General features: G+C 42.0%; 1 protein-coding gene across 5 annotated transcripts in view; it reads left to right on the top strand.

The window, feature by feature from the left end:
- The window catches only part of MYO16 (myosin XVI), a 584,648-nt gene that overhangs the window by 133,046 nt on the left and 432,798 nt on the right, over positions 1–18,804 (top strand). For all 5 annotated transcript variants that reach the window (XM_032314881.1, XM_032314880.1, XM_032314879.1 and 2 more), the window contains exon 2: positions 18,442–18,705. In XM_032314881.1, the coding sequence (XP_032170772.1) occupies positions 18,480–18,705 (226 nt within the window). In that variant the 5' untranslated portion in view covers positions 18,442–18,479. The remainder of the gene's footprint in view (positions 1–18,441; positions 18,706–18,804) is intronic.

Here is an 18,804-nt window from a genome sequence, read left to right as displayed (position 1 = left end):
GTTCATTGCTCTTCCCTTCCCTCCTTCCCTCCCTTACCCACCACGAATTCACCCACCTCTGTGGTCAGCACTGGCTCGTCCAGGGACCCGCTGCTGGTGGTGGGGCCCTCCGGTGCCAGATCCGGGCAGGGGCTGCAGGCCCGCAGGCCAAGAAAGATCATGCAACAAAGCTGGCTTGGTGTTAAAACCCAACTTATCTTAGTAATATCAGACACATATTAATGACACAATAGCAGTTGACAAATGAAAATGAGTTAGCAATAGTAATTAGTTCACGTAATTGTGGTCATTAATATTCCTTAATGAAGCCACCTTTTAAATTCTCTATATTTCCCTGGCCTCTACCACAATTTTCGGGGTGGAAAATGACCTCTAAACCTTGTAAGGTTTAGTACGTATGATTTTTCTTTGTATCTTTTGACGACCCCAGTGTGTTTCTCAACTTCCAGAGACACCACTCTTGCCCAAACCTCCTTGCCCCGCTGTTCCCATGAGATTGTCTACAGAGTAGGCAGCATGGATTCTGGGGGCAAGTCTCCCGTAGCAGTTCCTACCAGCAGTGACTATGGTGCACAGATGCCACGCTACAAAAAGATAATACAGACCCACATATATGGGCCGCGGGGAGGAGTAGGTCAGGAGGCAGGGGCCAGATGGGCTGCAGAGGCCAACACCCCTGTCTTTCCCTTTTTTCTCTGAGCTTCCTTGTGTGCATCCACAGAGATCAATGCCAAGATGCTTGGGGAGAGTAGAACTAGTGACTCCTGGTTGCATCGTTCAGACTGAACAAGAAGCCCTTGATGGGACAGGGAGGTCAGGATTCAAGAGTGGGGTGGGAGACCCTTTTCCTGAGTGTTCTACAGGTCAAGCACTTACTCCTAGACATGCAGCAGCTCTGCCAGGGATTCAAGTCGACCGTGTGTGCAGGTCCCCCAGGACTCCACATTTCCCCAAATCCTGCTTGTGATCCCAAGTCTGCATGAGGAGACGGTGGTTGTTCTGTGAAAGGAAAGAACAGAGTCAGAAAGAACAGGGATTTTTTTCTGTTTTTGGTAGCACATGTGTCTGTGTTTTATCATATGTGCTTACTCTAGCGTTTAGTATTCTTGTCTTTCTGTGTTATTCCGTTAATTTTGCATACATGTCCTATAACATGTCCTTGCACACAGACAAGTCCTATAACTCTGTTTTACTTTTTTTTAAAAAATTTTTTTAAAGATTTTATTTATTTATTTGACAGACAGAGATCACAAGTAGGCAGAGAGGCAGACAGAGAGAGAGAGGGGGAAGAAGGATCCCCACTGAGCAGAGAGCCCAATGCGGGGCTCTGAGATCATGACCTGAGCCAAAGGTAGAGGCTTAACCCATTGAGCCCCCCAGGCGTAATTTTACTTTTAGAAGACATTGTTGTTCTATTCTGATTCCAAACCAACCATGAAAGTGTTGTATTATAGGATGACATTAAAAATCATGGAAATAAAATCCACTGTACTTTAGGGCAAGTCCTTATTCTTTCCCTTAATTCTGGCATTTATAAGTTGGCATGAAGGTGCGATGGGCCATTGTCTTGTTAAAATGTTCTGAGATTGATATAATCTATGAAAAAGAGACAATGTTGGTAATTTTGATATTATTTAGAAATAACTGAATGTGTGCCTTTCCAAATCACTTATAGTTTCCTCTCATTTTTCATAAAGTTAAAAAAAAATGTAGTAATTAATGACAGTGCGACTTGAGGCTTATCAACATAAACCTATATCTGGTTTAAAAACATTAAATACGGCTGCTATCTGTGAGGCGCTCCAGGGTCCGGGGGGAAACCCCAGGGGGAGAGTTGCTCCCTGGCACAGCTGTAGTTAACCCCCCTGGCATGTGGACTGCTGCGTGGCTATGGGTTAGATGACTTGCGTGAATCACAGTTCCACATTGGTCTGTTTGCTCTCTTCCAAAGTCAGTGGTGTGTCCTCTCTCACCAAGGGCATCCCCTCTGTCTGGCCACCACAGCTTGGAAACTCAGAGGCAACTGTTACTCCATGTTCTGTCTCCACTGTCTACTTCCCACCTGCCTGGTGTCAGCTCCCACCTCTGGAAGTCTTCTCTCCATGCTCCTGCTTTGTGCGCTGTCCATGGTCCTGCTCTGGTGGGGCTGGGACCTTGATGCCTCAACTCTGAGAAAGCATCCTGGTGGGTCCTCCCCACCCCATCTCCTAGAAGATCTGGAGCTGCTCCCGATTTTCCACAGATCCCACTGTTGTGATGGGAATGCTGAAGACATGTTGTCAGAGGCTCCCTGTGGCAGAGTTGTAAGTGTAAGAGTTTTTCTTCCCTAAGAAATGTTCTGATTCTGTTCTGATTTACTCTCATTTCTGATTTTTCACCTTTATTTGTCTTTCTATCGCTCCAACTGACCCCCACAAATGCTTTCCATTTTTCTGAAATCGTTGCCTTTCTTCTATTTTTGTTCCCCAGTTTGAAAGGCAGAATTTTTTTTCTTGTCTTTGAATTTCCAAATTCAGGTCAAATGCCATGAAATTGTACTTGACCTTCAAGTACTCAATTCTCCTTATATCTGAGTTAACTGAGCACTTCTCCCGTTTTTCCTTGACGCTGGATGTATTTAGGTGACTGTCCTCTTTATCTTAGTCAGGAGGCAATATGAGCTGACTATGGTGACTGATTAAACTTAGAACCATCAAATGTGTAATACTCAGCTTTGCACACAGCAGGTTCTTAATAGTATATTTGAACAAGTGAGGTGGAGATTGAATCCTTCACGTGGCAAGCCCCTTGCTATGCTCTGTGGATGTACCTGTGAGCAAAACTAGAGATGGGCCTTCCCTAGAGGGGTATATGGTCTATGGGGGGACGGAAGGGAAGAATATTTGCTGAAGTGTCCGCTGAATTGTGAGAATAGAATTTTACAGCAGGAAAACTGCTTCACATCATTGTGTCATGTACACAGAGATAGAAAAATTAAAGTACAAGAATTGGGCCCATTGGTCTATGCCAGCATGAAGAGGATTAAACTGAATTTTCATGCTCCAGGCCCCTGGTCCTGCAGGTCAGCATGCTCTGGGGACGGTTAGGGATGCAGGCATTTGCCCTGTGAGAAGCACGGAATCCTGGCTGTCATTGTGTCTGAACTTTTCCTTATGTCTATGAACTCTCAATGGTGTGGTTGTACCTTTTGTGACCAGGCACTTTAGCTTCTACCTCTTTGCATCTCAGTTCATAGCCATGTGCACCGAGGGCATTCAGTGGCTACTTTGTTTACTGAGGAGTGACTGACTAGAGGGAATTTTTGTCTCCATCTAAAGCACAGCACACAGGAAACACGTGTGGGAAGCTTCCTGAAATTTGGAAATGGGTTATTTTAAAATAAATAATATAAAATCAATATTCAATGTCATATGATAGTTTAAGTGGAAATAAACTACACGTCAGAGGCAGAAGAGAAGAGATGTCACTGCTCTAAAAGGACATATCCTTTAGGGGGAAGAAAAACTTGTATGTTGTATGAGTCACTTGGTTGCCATTGGCAGAAAATCAACTCGTAAGGGTTTAAGCACAGAATGGAGTTTATTGGCTTTCATGTGTGGAAAATGGTCCTTCTACCTGGGAAGTCCAATTCAGTTGGCTTCAGATACTCCTAAATATGGGGTCTTGGGATTAAACTGATATTATTTTTTCTGTCTGTTTCTCTCTTTTTCCTCTCTGTTCCTCTATTTCTCTCTTTCTCTGAGTCAGAAGATGTAAGTCTCAATAGCACATACATACATCCTAGTGGGATGATAACAAGTAAGACAGGGACTTTTTACTGTTGTTGTTGCTCCTCATGTCCACCTATCAAATCTCAGGGCAGGGTCCTGAATTGTCCCCACTAGGGTCATATCCCTGCACAAGGACAGTTCATCAGTCTCCAGTGTACAGGCCATTGTGATGGGCTCACCTAAGTCATGTTTCCAGCTCTGCACACAGTTGAGTTGGGAGGGCCTTGTAATAACCCCACTAGGACCATGTGAAGGGAGAGAGGAGTGGTGATTTCCAGAAGGAGGGTGCTCCTAGAAGAAATAATGGGGCTCACCAGGTAGGTAATGGTAGTTTCAGATTCCATATGATGGAGTAGCAGGAAGACAGGAAGGAAGATGGAAGGTATATAAAGACTGGATGGTTTGTATGGTGCCTTAATTCGTAATAATCTTCTCTGGGTGAGGTGGAGCCCATGGATGATGGACTTGAACACTGTGACTAGTTTTATTGCTTATACCCATTATTTTAGGTTAGTATTAAGGCAAAATTTCTCTCTCTCCCTTTTTTTTTTTTTTTCAATTGAAAAGTCTGTCCAGGAGAGCAGAGTAGTAATAGACTGAAGCCAGGTGTGTTCAGTGCAATAATTAAGACTTGAGGGGCACCCGGGTGGCACAGTCAATGGGTGTCCAGCTGTTGGTTTCAGGTCAGGTTGTGAGTTGTGAGTTCAAGCCCCAAGTCAGGCTCTGTGTTGAGTATGGAGTCTGCTTGAGATTCTCTCTCCCTTTCTCTCTGCCCCTCTTGCTTGTGCTCTCTCTCCCTAAACAAAATGAATTAAAAAAAGAATTAAAAACAAAATGAATTAAAAAAAATGAATTAAAAAACAAAAAATGAATTAAATAAAACAAAATGAATTAAAAAAACAAACAAAATGAATTAAAAAATGAATTAAAAACAAAATGAACAAAATGAATAAAAAAAAAAAAAGACTTGAGACAAAGAGGGTCCTTATGTTGGATAAGGGGATGTTTATCTGTGAATCATACTCTTTGTTTTGACATTGCATTTTAAATTGGCCGTGAGGGACGCCTGGGTGGCTCAGTCGGTTAAGCAGCTCAGATCATGATCCTAGGGTCCTAGAATCAAGTCCCGCATCAGGGGCTCAGATCATGATCCTAGGGTCCTAGAATCAAGTCCCGCATCAGGCTCCTTGCTCAGTAGGGAACCTGCTTCTCCCTGTGCCTGCTCTGCCTGCTCTTTCCCCAGCTTGTGCTCTCTCTCTCTCTCTGTTAAATAGATAAAGCCTTTAAAAAAAAGTAAAATAAATTGGCCTTGAAGAATTTCTCTTATCTGAATGTATCTTATAAATTGATGTAAAAGACAAAGGAAATCATTTAAGAACACAAATGATAACCTAGAAATTATCTTAGCCTAGAAGGGATCATAGAAATGTTAGCATTTGATTTTTCTCTAAATTTTTCCTATTTAAAAGAAAGAGGGAAAAAAAAAAACAGACTCTATAAACCCAAAATTAAATATTAGATGTGAAATTCGGTTTTGCTTCAGCTCATTACAGGACTGAGAACATTTTATATCATAATAGTGTCAAATATCAAATATTGTATATCAAAGTACCATTTTAAATTAAAAAAAAACCTTTGCAAGACTTAGGAGAATGATGGAATAAAAAATTATTTATAGCCATGAAATTACAGTTGCATCAACACATACACACAAGCTTTCAAATCGAAAAAATAAATTTAAAGCGGAGCTGTCAATGTACAGCCTGTGCTCCTAGGTCTTTTACTTGCCATTTATGATGCTTATTTTACAGTGTTGCCTCAGGACTCAGACCAAAGACATCCAGGAAGCTGCGTGATTGACTGCTGAGGTCATGGGGCTAGTCAGGGCTCTGTTTCCTAAAGAGGAGCCAGTGTGTTGACACTGGCAGGTATCCCGTTCTGAGATAGCCTGGGACACCAGGGAATTCATCTGTTAAGAACATTGTCTGGCAGGAATGGAGTGAGTTGAGTCTCTCCCCGCCAGAATCCAGGATGTCGGCTAAAGGTGAAATGTGCAGATGTGAGTGATGAACAGACATTATTTCCAGTCCGGGGGGCTAAACGTGTGTATTTGAGGGAGAGGGTCTAAATCTGTTTTCTTCTGAATGAACCCAAAGAGGGCTTCTCTCTTGAGCTACCCAGAATTGGAGTCTGTCTTGAGACTATTTAATTCCCGAGCTTCGCCTCTGTTGGAAAGGACTGGACAGCAATCACAGCAACCTTGGAGAGATCCAAGTGTGGCACCTTGGTGTCCAGAAAGGCAGGGCATTCAGGAAAATCAGGATTTAATTTTAGCGAGATGGTACGCCATAGGAAGCATCTGAGAGTAGCCATGAGTAGGCAGTTCTGATCTTAAAGGGTCTAGACTTCCCCAGACAAGCTCTGATTGCAAGTGTATCTCATAAGGTCGTAGCTAGTTGATATTTTGATGTGGGGCTTCAAATTACCCAACTCTGTGGGTCCTGAATGTCGCTGGGCTGTCTTCTGAGAAGGAGCCTGGTCTTCCAGTGCTCCATGTATCTGGGTAAATCTGTGTCTGGGCATTAGCATGCGGGCATGATTCTGGAACCATCTATGACTCAGGGCAGAGTTTTCACCACATTATACCCTGTATCAACCATAGATTTGATAAGACATGTGGGTCCACTTGAATAGTGAACCGAGGACATTACCTCAGGGTGACAATCTTCAGTTTTATTGTTATCCTGAAACAAACTCCAGAAAGAATTATAACTATAAATCTATATCCCCTGAAAAGCTATTTATAGTAATCAAATCACTTGTCTTTAAGGAAATTTTAAGTGTACAAAACTATAGGTCAATGTGTAAAAGCATAAATATACTCCAGAGTCTGTAGTAATTTTTATGTCCTGCATATTTGCTTTATTCCTATTTTAATTTAAAGAGAGAACTTTTGGGGCCCCTGGGTGGCTCAGTGGGTTAAACCACTGCCTTCGGCTCAGGTCATGATCTCAGGGTCCTGGGATCGAGCCCCACATCAGGCTCTCTGCTCAGCAGGGAGCCTGCTTCTCCTTCTCTACCTGCCTCTCTGCCTACTTGTGATTTCTCTGTCAAATAAATAAAATGAAATCTTTAAAAAGAAATAAGGAGAGAATGTTCTTCACATTCTCATTAGAAAAGCATGCCATAATTATTGTATAGAAACCAAACAAGTGATCACTTGATATATAAATTTAAAAATTTAAAGGCAGCAAGTAGGGAGATGAAAAATATTGTACATTTTCTTGAGAAGAATTTAAATTATTTAAGTTTACCTCTCCATCATTCAGAGAAGTATTTCAGAAAACGATTTTATGAAACAGGCATTGTGGACCTACATTCTGAGATATTTTAAGGCATAACATCTCTATCTTCTTCCCCAAGTTCAATTTCTTTGTACTGTTTTTCGCTCTGTAAAGAGGGTTATGAACCTGCAGTTTGATTACAAAGATGTTAAAAAATCTAGCACTTTTTAAAGACTTCAATGCTTCAGTAGAGTTTTGTGGTTTTTTACGGCTCTGGGGGAGTATGTTGAAATTGATTATACTCTTGTCTTTGAAAATCCTCTCTGTTCCTTTGTTTCATCGTCATTGTGTACACAGTAAAAATAACTCTGGAAGCATGTTCTAACAATGGATTCTGTCAATAAAGCTTCTGCTAGGACAGTTTTGGGGGGTGCCTAGATACGAGAGTGTGTGTGCACGTACACACGTGGGCGTGCTCAGCACCTGTGCGTGACCGTGCTGATTTCCTTCCCCAACAACTGTCTTCTGCTTCTCAGCCTTCAGAGCAAACATTTTTATAAGGTGGGCTGAGCCATCAGGTTCACAGCTACATTTTTCATGAAGTACTTACACTATGTATATAAATATATTTTTAAAAACTCCTGTGAAATAGCCTCTTGTGTCTTCTTTCCTTTTTCCCAACTTTTTTTTTTAATGCATAAAATAACATTGAGTGGATTAGCCATTTTAAGTGTGTCATCAGCAGTTAAGTACACTCACGCTGTTGGGACGCTGCGCTCTCAAAGGTTTTCGGCTTTAAAATCTGATACTCTCTGCTCATTAAACAGCAATTCCCACCTTCTCCTTCTTTCCAGTCCCCGGTAATCACCATTCCAGTTTGTTTCTGTTGAGTGGAATCAGATAGTAAATGTTGTTTTGTGACTGGCTGTTTTCAGTAGGCATGTCCTCAAGGTTCATCCGTTTTGTAGCACATGATAGGACTCCCTTACTTTTTTAAGGCTGAATAATATTCCATTGTGCAGAGACCACACTGTGTTTATCCACTCACCACCGGTGACATCTGCCTCTACCTCTTGGTCACTGTGAACGCGGCTGCAGTGAACATAGGTGTGCAAATGTATCCTCTGAGATCCTGCTTTCAGTCTTTTGGATACACACCCAGAAGCGAGACCGCTGGATCTTATGGCAGTTCTATTTCTAATTTATTGTGGAGACGTCACACTGCTTTCCAGAGAGGAAACCATTTTGCAATCCCACCAACAGTGTCCAAGGATTTCAGTTTCTCCACATTTTTGCCAACACTTATTTTCTTTTGGGGGGAGGGTAAAAGCCACCCCCTAATGGATGTAAGGTGATAGCTCGCTGTGGTTGGATTTTCATTTCACTGATAATTTTGAGCTTTTTAAAATATGCTTTTGCATATCACCATTGGAGAAATGTCTAAGTCCTTTGCCTGTTTTTAAATTTGGTTATTTTTTTCACTGTTGAGTTGTAAGAGGTTTTTTTTTTTTTAGTACTTTAGATAGTAACCCCTTATCACATATATATAGTTTGTAGGTATCTCCTCCCCTTCTTAGGTTGCCTTTTCACTGTGTTCATTGTGTTCTTTGATGAGTGAATGTTTGCAAGCTGGTCGGGCTTGCCAGTGTTGGCTTCTGATGCCTGTGCTTGTAGTGTCCTACCTGAGAAGTCATTGCCAAGTCCAGCATCATAAAGTTGCTTGTTCCTTCTATGAGTTTTATACTTTTAGGTCTTATGTTTAAGGTTTTAATACATATTCATTGATTTTTGCCTATAATAGAACATTAGAGCCCCACTTTGTTCTTTTGCATGTGTGTCTTTTTTCTTCTGCTGTTATTACTTTTAGTTTTTTAAAACCTATGTCATTAAGTATGTTCGATCTGTATAAATTTTGCATCTACAAAAAAAAAATCCTTCCCTTTGGTGTAAACCATGAAAATTAACAGAAAATTAAGGTAAATGTATATAATCTTACATGTATTGGGTTGTGTTTTCTAGAAGCAGAGTCTTGAGAGAGGGTTTCAGGAACACATGACAATATATAGAAGGAATATCCATTAGAGAAATCCTGTGGGATTTCAAGGAATTGAACAGAAAGAAGCAGCAAAACAAGGTAGACTTGGCTAAAAGTCTTCAACCTCCCAGTTTACTTTGCCGTGGGGTGTAAATCGCACCATAGAGTCATCTCCTTCTACGTGAAGGGGATGTGTTTCCGTACTTCTCTGGGTAGAGTCTTCCACTCCCTGGGAGACTGAGTCTGGCAGACCATTCTCCAGAGGTGGGAAGAGCTCTGAATCCTCCCCAGCCAATACTCAGAGCAGCTGGGAAGGGTGTACCAGCCAGTAAAGGGGATCTGAGAAGGACATCAAGGTCACCAACCCTAATATGAAGAGCATTTGAGGTCTTTGATGGGAAGCATCCCCCAAGTCACGAATATAAGCTGATGGAATTGAAATGGAATTCATACTCATAATTGCTTATAAATGATAAAATATATTTTCTTTCTTTTCACAGGGAAAATTATAGGGCTTTTTAAAAGAGATTTTATTTATTTACTAGAGAGAGAGAGAGAACATTAGAGGGTGGGGAGGAGGAGAGGAAGAAGTAGACTCCCCGCTGAGCTGGGGGCCCGATACGGAACTCGATCCCAGGACCCGGAGATCATGACCTGAGCTGAAGGCAGACACTTCACTAACTGAGCCACCCACGTGCCCTGAAAATTATAGCACTGTTTTTATTTCATTCTGACAATTCATTTTTCTTGTGGGAAAACTAGGGTAATAAGCTATTTCTAATCATGCCCGAATCCACCCCATTCTCAGCCTTCTGAGGTCAGCTTCTGGAGGACAGAAACATCTACCAATACTTAGGTTAATAGTAGTAGTAGTAGTAGTAGTAGTAGTAGTAGTGGTAGTGGTAGTAGTAAATCAGTCAAGCTAAGTAGGCACATTTGCTAACTTCTTGCCTTGCTTCCGCGTTGGTACCCTGTGGTGACAGCAGACTCAGCACCAGACAGGAGGTGGACAATGTTACAAGAGGAAGCCATTCTGTTTGTTTGTTTGTTTCAAGTTTTTATTTAGAATGCGGTTAATTCTCATACAGTGCAATATTGGTTTCAGGTATAGAATTCGGGGGTCCATCACTTACGTACGTGAATCTCTATATGTGTGTGTGTCACGCGTGTAACCCCTCGCCCTCATCTCCGCCGGTGCCCTCCATCCCCGTCCCCGCCCCTCCTGTGCCTAGTCCGTCCCCCAGCTCCCTCCTTCAGCCGTCCGTTGTTCTCTGTCCCTGAGAGTCTCTGTTACGTTTGCCTCCTCCCTCTCTTTCTTTGCTTCCCTTCCTCATGTCCGTCTGTTTTGCTTCTTAAATTCTACGTATCGGGGGAATCATACACTATTTGTCTTTCTCTGACTTATTTTGCTTAGCGTAGCACACTCAAGTTCCCTCCATGTCCGAAGTAGCTATTCTCGTGCTTGCTTCTGAAGTTGGTAACTCGCCTTGGCCTCAGCATGGTGGAAACCACCTGGAATGGGACATAATCTCACCTAGAACCGTTGCTACAAAGTGTCGTTATTTAAAGAAAATGCCAGACTGTTTTCCTGTGTGGCTATCCTGTTTTACATTTGCAACAGCAATGTTGAGACATCCTGTTTCTCCACATCCTCACCAACACTGGGTATTGTCACTAATTTTATTTCATTTTTTTAAAGATTTATTTCTTTACTTTAAAGAGACAGAGAGAGCGCAGGGGTAGGGAGGGGCAGAGGGAGAGGAAGAGAAAGTCTCAAGTAGACTCTCCATTGAGCATGGAGCCTGACCTGAGGCTCAGTCTCATGACCCTGAGATCATGACCTGAGCCAAAACCAAGAGTCAGAGGCTTGACCGGCTATACCACACCCCCCCACCACTAATTTTATTTCTGTCTTAGCTCTTCTGATGGGTGTATAGTGATGTCATTGCGCTTCTAATGAGCATCTCCCTGATGACCAGTGCCATCAAACGTCTTCTCATGTGTCTGCTCGTCATCGTCCATCTTTGTCAGTGAAAAACGTCTTTCACGCCTTCTCCCGTTTTCCAGTTCCATCATTTGCCTTTTTGCTGTTCGATATTAGGTTTTTTACTTGTTCTGGATGGGAGTCTTTGTGGGACAGGTGCTTACAAGGACTTTCCCCCCCTCTGTAGCTTGTCTCTTCATGCTCTCAACATGGCTTTGACACAGCAGTGCTTTCGGGTTCCATGAAACCGTGTCCACCAGTTCGTTTTTCATTCATGGACTGTGTTTTGGTGTCAAGTCTAAGAAAGCCAGGTCTCCATGATTTCCTCCTACGGTCTTCCAAGTGGGTTATAGGATTCCTTGTGGGTTCATTTCAATATACAGTGTGAGGTCTGGGTGCAGGACCATTTATTCCCTATGGCTGACCGCAGGCCCTGTCCTCGCTCATTGGCAACACGCTCCTCACCGACTGGCATTGGCACTTTGTCATGAACCGTGGGCCACCTGTGTGCAGAAGTCTTTCCAGGTTCTCTTTTTCAGGTTCTGTTGATCTAGGTGTGTCATCAACCAGTACCAGTAACAGACAATATTAAAGGGCACAGGTGGCAAAACAGATTTTTTTCCTTCGAACCTCAGGGAGGGGATTACTTAGAAAATTGGCTTTTTTTACTCTTCACCCTTTTCACTGCATGCTGGATTTCTTGTTTGTTTGTTTGTTTATTTTTACCTGCAGTGTATTTCAGAAGGTTTCCAGAGTACTTACCATGGTTGTGGGAGAGAGACACATGTTCAGTTCAACAAAGTGGTTCCAATTTCTCTTTAATACCGATGGGACAATGTTGTCAGTCACATGAGTGTGAAATGGTATGTTTTAAAATTTTTCTAGACATGAGTAAGGCCGCATATCTATTACTGGGTTTGAAAATGTAACTTTCTTCTTTTGTGTATATACTGACTTGTGTTGAGCAAAATTCTGGCCTATCGGTGCCGAATGGCTGAGTCATAGAATGCGTTTGGCTTCCTGTGAGGTTAAGTGTTTACAATGATGACTGGCTTTCCCTTCTTTTACTGATATTAGGGTCCTTATTTCTTTTCCTTTTGTTGTCTATGCTGATGGAAACCTTCATTTTAAGGTATAATAAAAGCAAAGATAGAGGGCCTTCCTTCTCTAAATTTGGAACAGAATTGAAAGGTAGTGACAGACACTCATAGATGTTCTAAAATTAGCCATCCTTTCATTCCACTGAAAACATATGTACATAGGCTGTTTACACATGTATGTGTAGACAAGATTGATCTATGACTCCTCCTTTTTTTTTTTTTTTGTGACGTTCTCATTTCGGTTTTGGTATTCAAGCTTATGCTAGTCTCAGAAAATGAGTTGAGGCCATTTCCATTTTTTTTTTCTAGTCTCTAGAAAAATTGGAGGAAAACACAGGTTATCCATTCCTTAAAGGCCAATGAAATCATTTGGGCCATGCTTTTGTATGCTAGTTTCCTTTTTTTTTGTAACTGAATTTTTACCAATTAATTTAATTAATGTAATGATTGTAAACCTATTCAATTTTTTCTTCTTGGGTCATTTTTAGCAAGATATATTTTTTCTGGATATTGCCCATTTTCCATGCCTGTTTTTGTCTTTACTCATCCTGTATTTCCTTTCTATCCATTTGGGCCCTCATTTCATTTTCTTTTTCCTTTTTTGGACTTCCTTTTCTTGTTCTTTCCTACGAAGATGCTGTGTCACCTATTCTAAGATGAGATTCTTTTCTAACAGGTACAATGAAAGCTATAGATTTATTTCTATGCAGTGTTTTAGTTTCATCTGTGAAATTTTGATGAGACTGAAAAAGTATTATTTCCATTAGTTTTCTTCCTTGGATCTGCTTTATTCAGGATCAGCGTTGTGAGTTTCTTTTTTTTTTTTTTTTTAAGATTTTATTTATTTATTTGTCAGAGAGAGAGAGTGAGCGAGAGCGAGCACTGGCAGACAGAGTGACAGGCAGAGTCAGAGGGAGAAGCAGGCTCCCTGCGGAGCAAGGAGCCCGATGTGGGACTCGATCCCATGACGCTGGGATGATGACCTGAGCTGAAGGCAGCTGCTTAAACAACTGAGCCACCCAGGTGTCCCAGCGTTGTGAGTTTCTGAGCATACTGGGAGATGTGGCTTCACCTCTGGAGCTGATGTTCTATTCTCAAATATGCTAAGAAAGTACCTGTATAATATAAGTTCTTTAGCATTTTTTTAATTTGTTTTGTGTTGTGGCCTAAGACATAGCCAACTTCATAAACCATCCATGAATGTCCGTTCCCCTGAAAATTGGGTGCAAGTGTCTGTAAATGTCCTTGAGATCAAATTATCTGTGTTTTACCATTTTTTATTTCTCCTTTGATCTGGCAGTCATCGAAAGAGATGCAAGAAACCTTCCACAATGATGGGTGCCTGAGTGGCTCAGTGGGTTAAGCCTGTGCCTTTGGCTCATGTTTTGATCTCAGGGTCCTGGGATTGAGCCCTGTGTAGGGCTCTCTGCTCAGCAGGGAGCCTGCTTCACTTCCTCTCTCTCTGCCTGCCTCTCTACCCACTTGCGATATCTATCAAATAAATAAATAAATAAATCTTTAAAAAAAAGGAAAGAAAAGAAAAGAAACCTCCCACAATGAGTGTACCATGGCCCCATGAAGGTTTTGGTTCTCATTGAGTTGGAGGAATTTCTGGCAGTTGTACAGCAGAATAATTTTAGGAGGTCATTTTCCGAGTTCCCTTTTCCTTAACATTAGTCTTTATATTTCTGGTTTGCTACAATAAGGCATCCTGATATCATGGCACAGTGATAGGCCCTCCAAGATCAAAGCATGGAACTCCTCATTTTTTAACTAGATGTTCTATAATTAAGATAGATCTTTGCTTTTTCCTTGATATATTTTATTTGGTGGCTCAATAATTTTGTTATATAGAGATGCATGTTTGTTGAGCAAGTATTTCTGGCTATGGCAAATGTCTCTAAATTTTTATCTAGAATTGCAACATATAGCTCCCCACCCCGCAAACGGAGTAATTTGGTAGATCAAGAACTCCATTGCTATCATAAACTTGGCTACAATGAGGCAGTCCAGATAATTTAGTGAGGAAGAGCAATTAGGTGAGAAGTATGGTGCTGCTGTGCATTTCTGGAAGAGCAGAACTAATAGACATCCATTACTACTGTATGTTGAGTGCTGGGTCAAGTTTTAGCCATACATATGGTATTTCTGCCAGCAGTTTAATTAAACAGTTTCAGGAACAACATCAACAAAGATATCCCATGTCTACTATTCCAGAAGCTGAGAATAAGCAGTGGGTAAAATTGTCCAAGTTCCTGCTTTTTGGAGGACTTATAGATAAAAAAGAAAGTACGTGGTATATTTTAGTAAACAGCTTTAGTATTAGTATAAGATACTTTCTAAGTATAGTGATTGATATTGTAGAAACATAATTCAGGGTGATCAATACTAAGGAGAAAAATAAAGCAAGAAATAGGAATATACATATATATTCAGGAATTCCTGAATATTTGTTGATTCTGATGCATGTGAAGCCGTGGTCCTCCAAGGTGGGCTTGATGCAGTAGTTGGTTTAAAGTCGACCCTCCCTGCCTTGGGGAGAGGACCTCTTTCCATCTCTTTGTTTAGGGATGTGACTTTGGTGGCTTGAGACTGACTGTGACATTTGTACCATGGTAATAGGCAGACCAACAAATTGAAGATTCCATTCCCACTGCACCAGAGATGAGTGTCAAAAGTTTGCTAGAACCTCACTAGGTAGGTAGTAATGGTGTAGTCTTACCATTAAAAATTCTACCAAATATTCAAAATGTTGAATGTTCTCTTGATCACCCCTCAACACTGTGAAGACAAAAAAACAAAACAAAACAAAACAAAACAAAAAAACAGTTCTAGTTAGGGTGATGTTAATTTTTTAAGAGTTCAAACCCCTTTAAAAACATCAGTGCCCAATTGCAGTAGAAATTCATTTCTTTCTCAGGTACAGAGTTAAGGGAAGGGCTGGTTGGTGTAGGTTGCTCCAAGCAGTAGTGGGGACCCTGAGTGGCAAGACCATGGCCATCCTTGCTGCGTGGCTTCCATGGCTGCCATGTTCACAGGCAGCAAGCTGTAGGTGGCTAGAACATGATAAAATGCATGTGAGCATTTTTTTGGTGCCAGCCCTGGGGAGCTCAAAAATGATACCTACTCACATGAGGAAAAAAGACAACTTGTCTCCCTTTTCAGTTTCTGCCACAATAATGCAAATATGCTCTTTTACAATGAATGTGTCCTGCATGCTAATGAGCTGATACATTATTGTGAGAATGTGAGAATGAGGTTCATATATTGTTGAAGTTATGTTAGTTCATGTGTGGCTTTTTCTAGGCCAAGAGAGCCAAAATAGCAGGAAAGAATTACAGGCAATTCCAGGGAAAAGCCCTCAGTTCAGGAGTATGGCAGGCAGAACTCTCCTGCCTGGAAGAGAGTGCCTGCCCAGGACCCCTTTCCCAGGGGTGCAAACCAGCCTTGCCCAGCTCAGACTCCTGTACTTCCTCTTCAGCCTTAACCATCTGCCTGCCTGGCCTGTCCAGATTGTCACCTGAGGTATTAATGACTGTTACTTTCAGTGCCTCCGTGACCAAGTTTCATAGGTTTTGGGTAGACTGCCTCAAAACTAAGTTTCCTGTAACTACGTTGTTTTCGGGTGATATCTTACAGCTTGACAGCAGCTCATATATGTGACACAGCTGCTCCACCCCTAATTAGACAAAAAGAAAGTCACGGCACCTGTTATGTGCTTAGAATGTAAAAAAAGGAAAGTTTAGCCCATTTAAAAATCAAAGCATGGGGAATTATTGAACAAGAAAATATGTTAAAAATTAATATTTTATCAGTGTAGGGATCTGAAATTTCACAGCCTTGGCATCTGATTTTCCAAATCATAAGGGAATTAATTTATGAACATCCCTCAGTGCTTGTCTGGACAGACTGAGTGGGTTGCTCTGTGGATCAGGGGCTGTCACTGCAGACTCCTTTAAGGTTAATTGAAAATTTTGCAATACAGTTTTTCATACAAGCCAAATCCCAGAGAGGACTGTCGTGTTTATTAGGTTGTCCTCTACCTTGGACCGAGTGCTCCTTGGCAGGGACATGCTGTGACGTCCTAGGCTTGACTTCTTCGGGTTTCCCAGTGGTTCCGCTGATCGTCTCGGCACCTGCTCATGCAGCAGGAAAGTCATGGCAGCTACCGGGTCCTGGGAACCCAAGTGCTGTTTTCTGAGCAGCTTGGAAGGCAGAAGTATTTCCTGCCATTATTAATGAGCTCTCACAGACGATCTGCTTGTGATCACGGCTTTTATCACACAGACAGACTTGAGAGTGATTTGTTGATGTCATGACCGCCGCTGTGTCTTTGTGTTTAGGTCACTGGAAAGGGAACGTTTTATATGGAGTTAGCTGATGCTTCTCACATCACTCTGACAAATACTTATGAAGATCTTGATGAAAATATAGGATTCTACAACGTCGTCAAATGCTAATGAAAAACCAGGATAAGATTTCCCTGCTCTGCTTCCTTCCCCTCCTCCCTGCTCCCCCTTACATATATTAAATATCTGGCTGCAGAGAGTCGCTTTCTCTTATTCTGCATTTTTCTTGAGCCTTTATGGAACATTTGTGACTGTCGTATAATCATCTCTTTGGCCCTGGCCAAGTAATAGCCTCTCTCAAATCCATTTCCTTTTCTTGTGAAAGAGAGATGGTCTGGCCCAGTGGTTGTGAGAATAACACTTTGAAAAGCATCAAGTGATCCAGAAATGGAAACCGCCTGGTCACAATGCTGTGTCCTTTCAAAGGACTTGGACATCTCCCTGAAGATGAAGCAGCTGTGCCCTTTCTGAGTGATCTTTCCATACGGCCTATTATCAACCACATTTGTGGGGTTACATAGTTCCTTTGACTTCCACCATAAATACCTGAAGAGAAGAACATCCAGACACTTCCGAACCTGTGAGTTCGATTCTCAAATTCTAGTGTTTAGTGTTCATTTTCTGCCAATAGTAAAATTTGAATCTAGTGGTAGGTAATGAGCTTGTACATTTCTATTACAAGGGTTTTGGGTAGTGTTTCTAAGGAATATCAGGTGGAAAGAAAGTGAATATTGTTTCAGTTTCAGGACAGAGGAATTCAGTCCGTTAATCACTGCATTAGTAAGACAGAGACCACAACAGCAAGAGTTTTATCCATGGTTCTGAACTGCCAAGAGAAAAATCTGTTTCATTGTTCAACCATTATTTTGTCTCTGAGAGATGGATGTTACAGTCCCTAGGAAATGCGTTTAGCAATATATGGGTGGAAATAATCACTGTGTCACATAAACAGCTGATAGCCTACACAGGTTCTGTTACATTAGATAAGCGAGTTGTCGGGATAAACAGATTTTATTAAGGTGTGCTGAAAGACTCAGAATGGCTTTCTGCCAAGATTTAACACAGAAAGTTTCGTTGGTGTTATTCAATGATGGAATTTTAATGCATCTGTAGAACTTTTAGGGCTTTGGTGCAGGTTTAAGAAAAATAAAGAAATGATGGTGTTTGCTAATATTAAGTTGTGCAAAACCACACATCTAGCTCTAAGTATATGATTTATATTATTACCGTGCGATGTTGAGTAGGACATCAACTCTCTTTGCTTCTTTCCCGATCTGTGAGCTGGCCTTTGCCATTTGCATGCCAAGTTCAAAAAGGAATGATTAAGTTTCTGACTTCCGTACTGGGGCAAGAGGGAGTCAAGTGAGCTCTGTCCTGCTCCCGTATCGTTGGAGTAAGGGTCTAGTGAGCTCCATTGTGCTACTCTATTGTTGGAGAAAGGGTCTAGCGAGCTCTGTCGTGCTACTGTATCACTGGAGTAAGCGTCTGGTGAGCCCCATCCTGTATCGTTGGAGTAAGAGTCTAGTGAGCCCCATCATGCTCCTGTCATTGGAGTAAGGGTCTAGTGAGCTCCGTCGTGCTACTGTATCACTGGAGTAAGCGTCTGGTGAGCCCCATCCTGCATCGTTGGAGTAAGGGTCTAGTGAGCCCCATCGTGCTCCTGTATCGTTGGAGTAAGGGTCTAGTGAGCTCCGTCGTGCTACTGTATCACTGGAGTAAGGGTCTGGTGAGCCCCATCGTGCTACTGTATTGCTGCAGTAAGGTTAGTGAGCTCCGTCGTGCTACTGTATCGCTGGAGTAAGGGTCTGGTGAGCCCCATCGTGCTACTGTATCACTGGAGTAAGGGTCTAGTGAGCTCCGTCGTGCTTCTGCATCGCTGGAGTAAGGGTCTGGTGACGTTCTCACTGTATTTCTTGCAGGTTGCTTTCAGCTATGTAACGTTTTCCGAACCCATGAAATGGAAATTGACCAGTGCTTGCTGGAGTCCCTTCCCCTCGGCCAGCGGCAGCGGCTGGTGAAGCGCATGCGCTGTGAGCAGATCAAAGCCTACTATGAAAGAGAGAAGGCTTTTCAGAAGCAGGAAGGATTCCTGAAAAAGCTGAAGCATGGGAAGAGTCAGAAAGTCCACTTCAACCTTGCCGACATGATACAGGATGCAATTATCCACCACGATGACAAAGAAGGTACGTGACACAGAAGTTTTCCGACGTGGTTTTCATGGTTTCTGTTTGTTGTTTCCTAGTGGGGAGATGAAGGATGGTATTTCTTTTAAACGTTAGGGA

Source organism: Mustela erminea, chromosome 15, assembly GCF_009829155.1.
Source record: "Mustela erminea isolate mMusErm1 chromosome 15, mMusErm1.Pri, whole genome shotgun sequence".
Classification (NCBI taxonomy): domain Eukaryota; kingdom Metazoa; phylum Chordata; class Mammalia; order Carnivora; family Mustelidae; genus Mustela; species Mustela erminea.
Note: the sequence above shows the minus strand (reverse complement) of the source record. Positions and strands in the feature narration are given on the sequence as shown.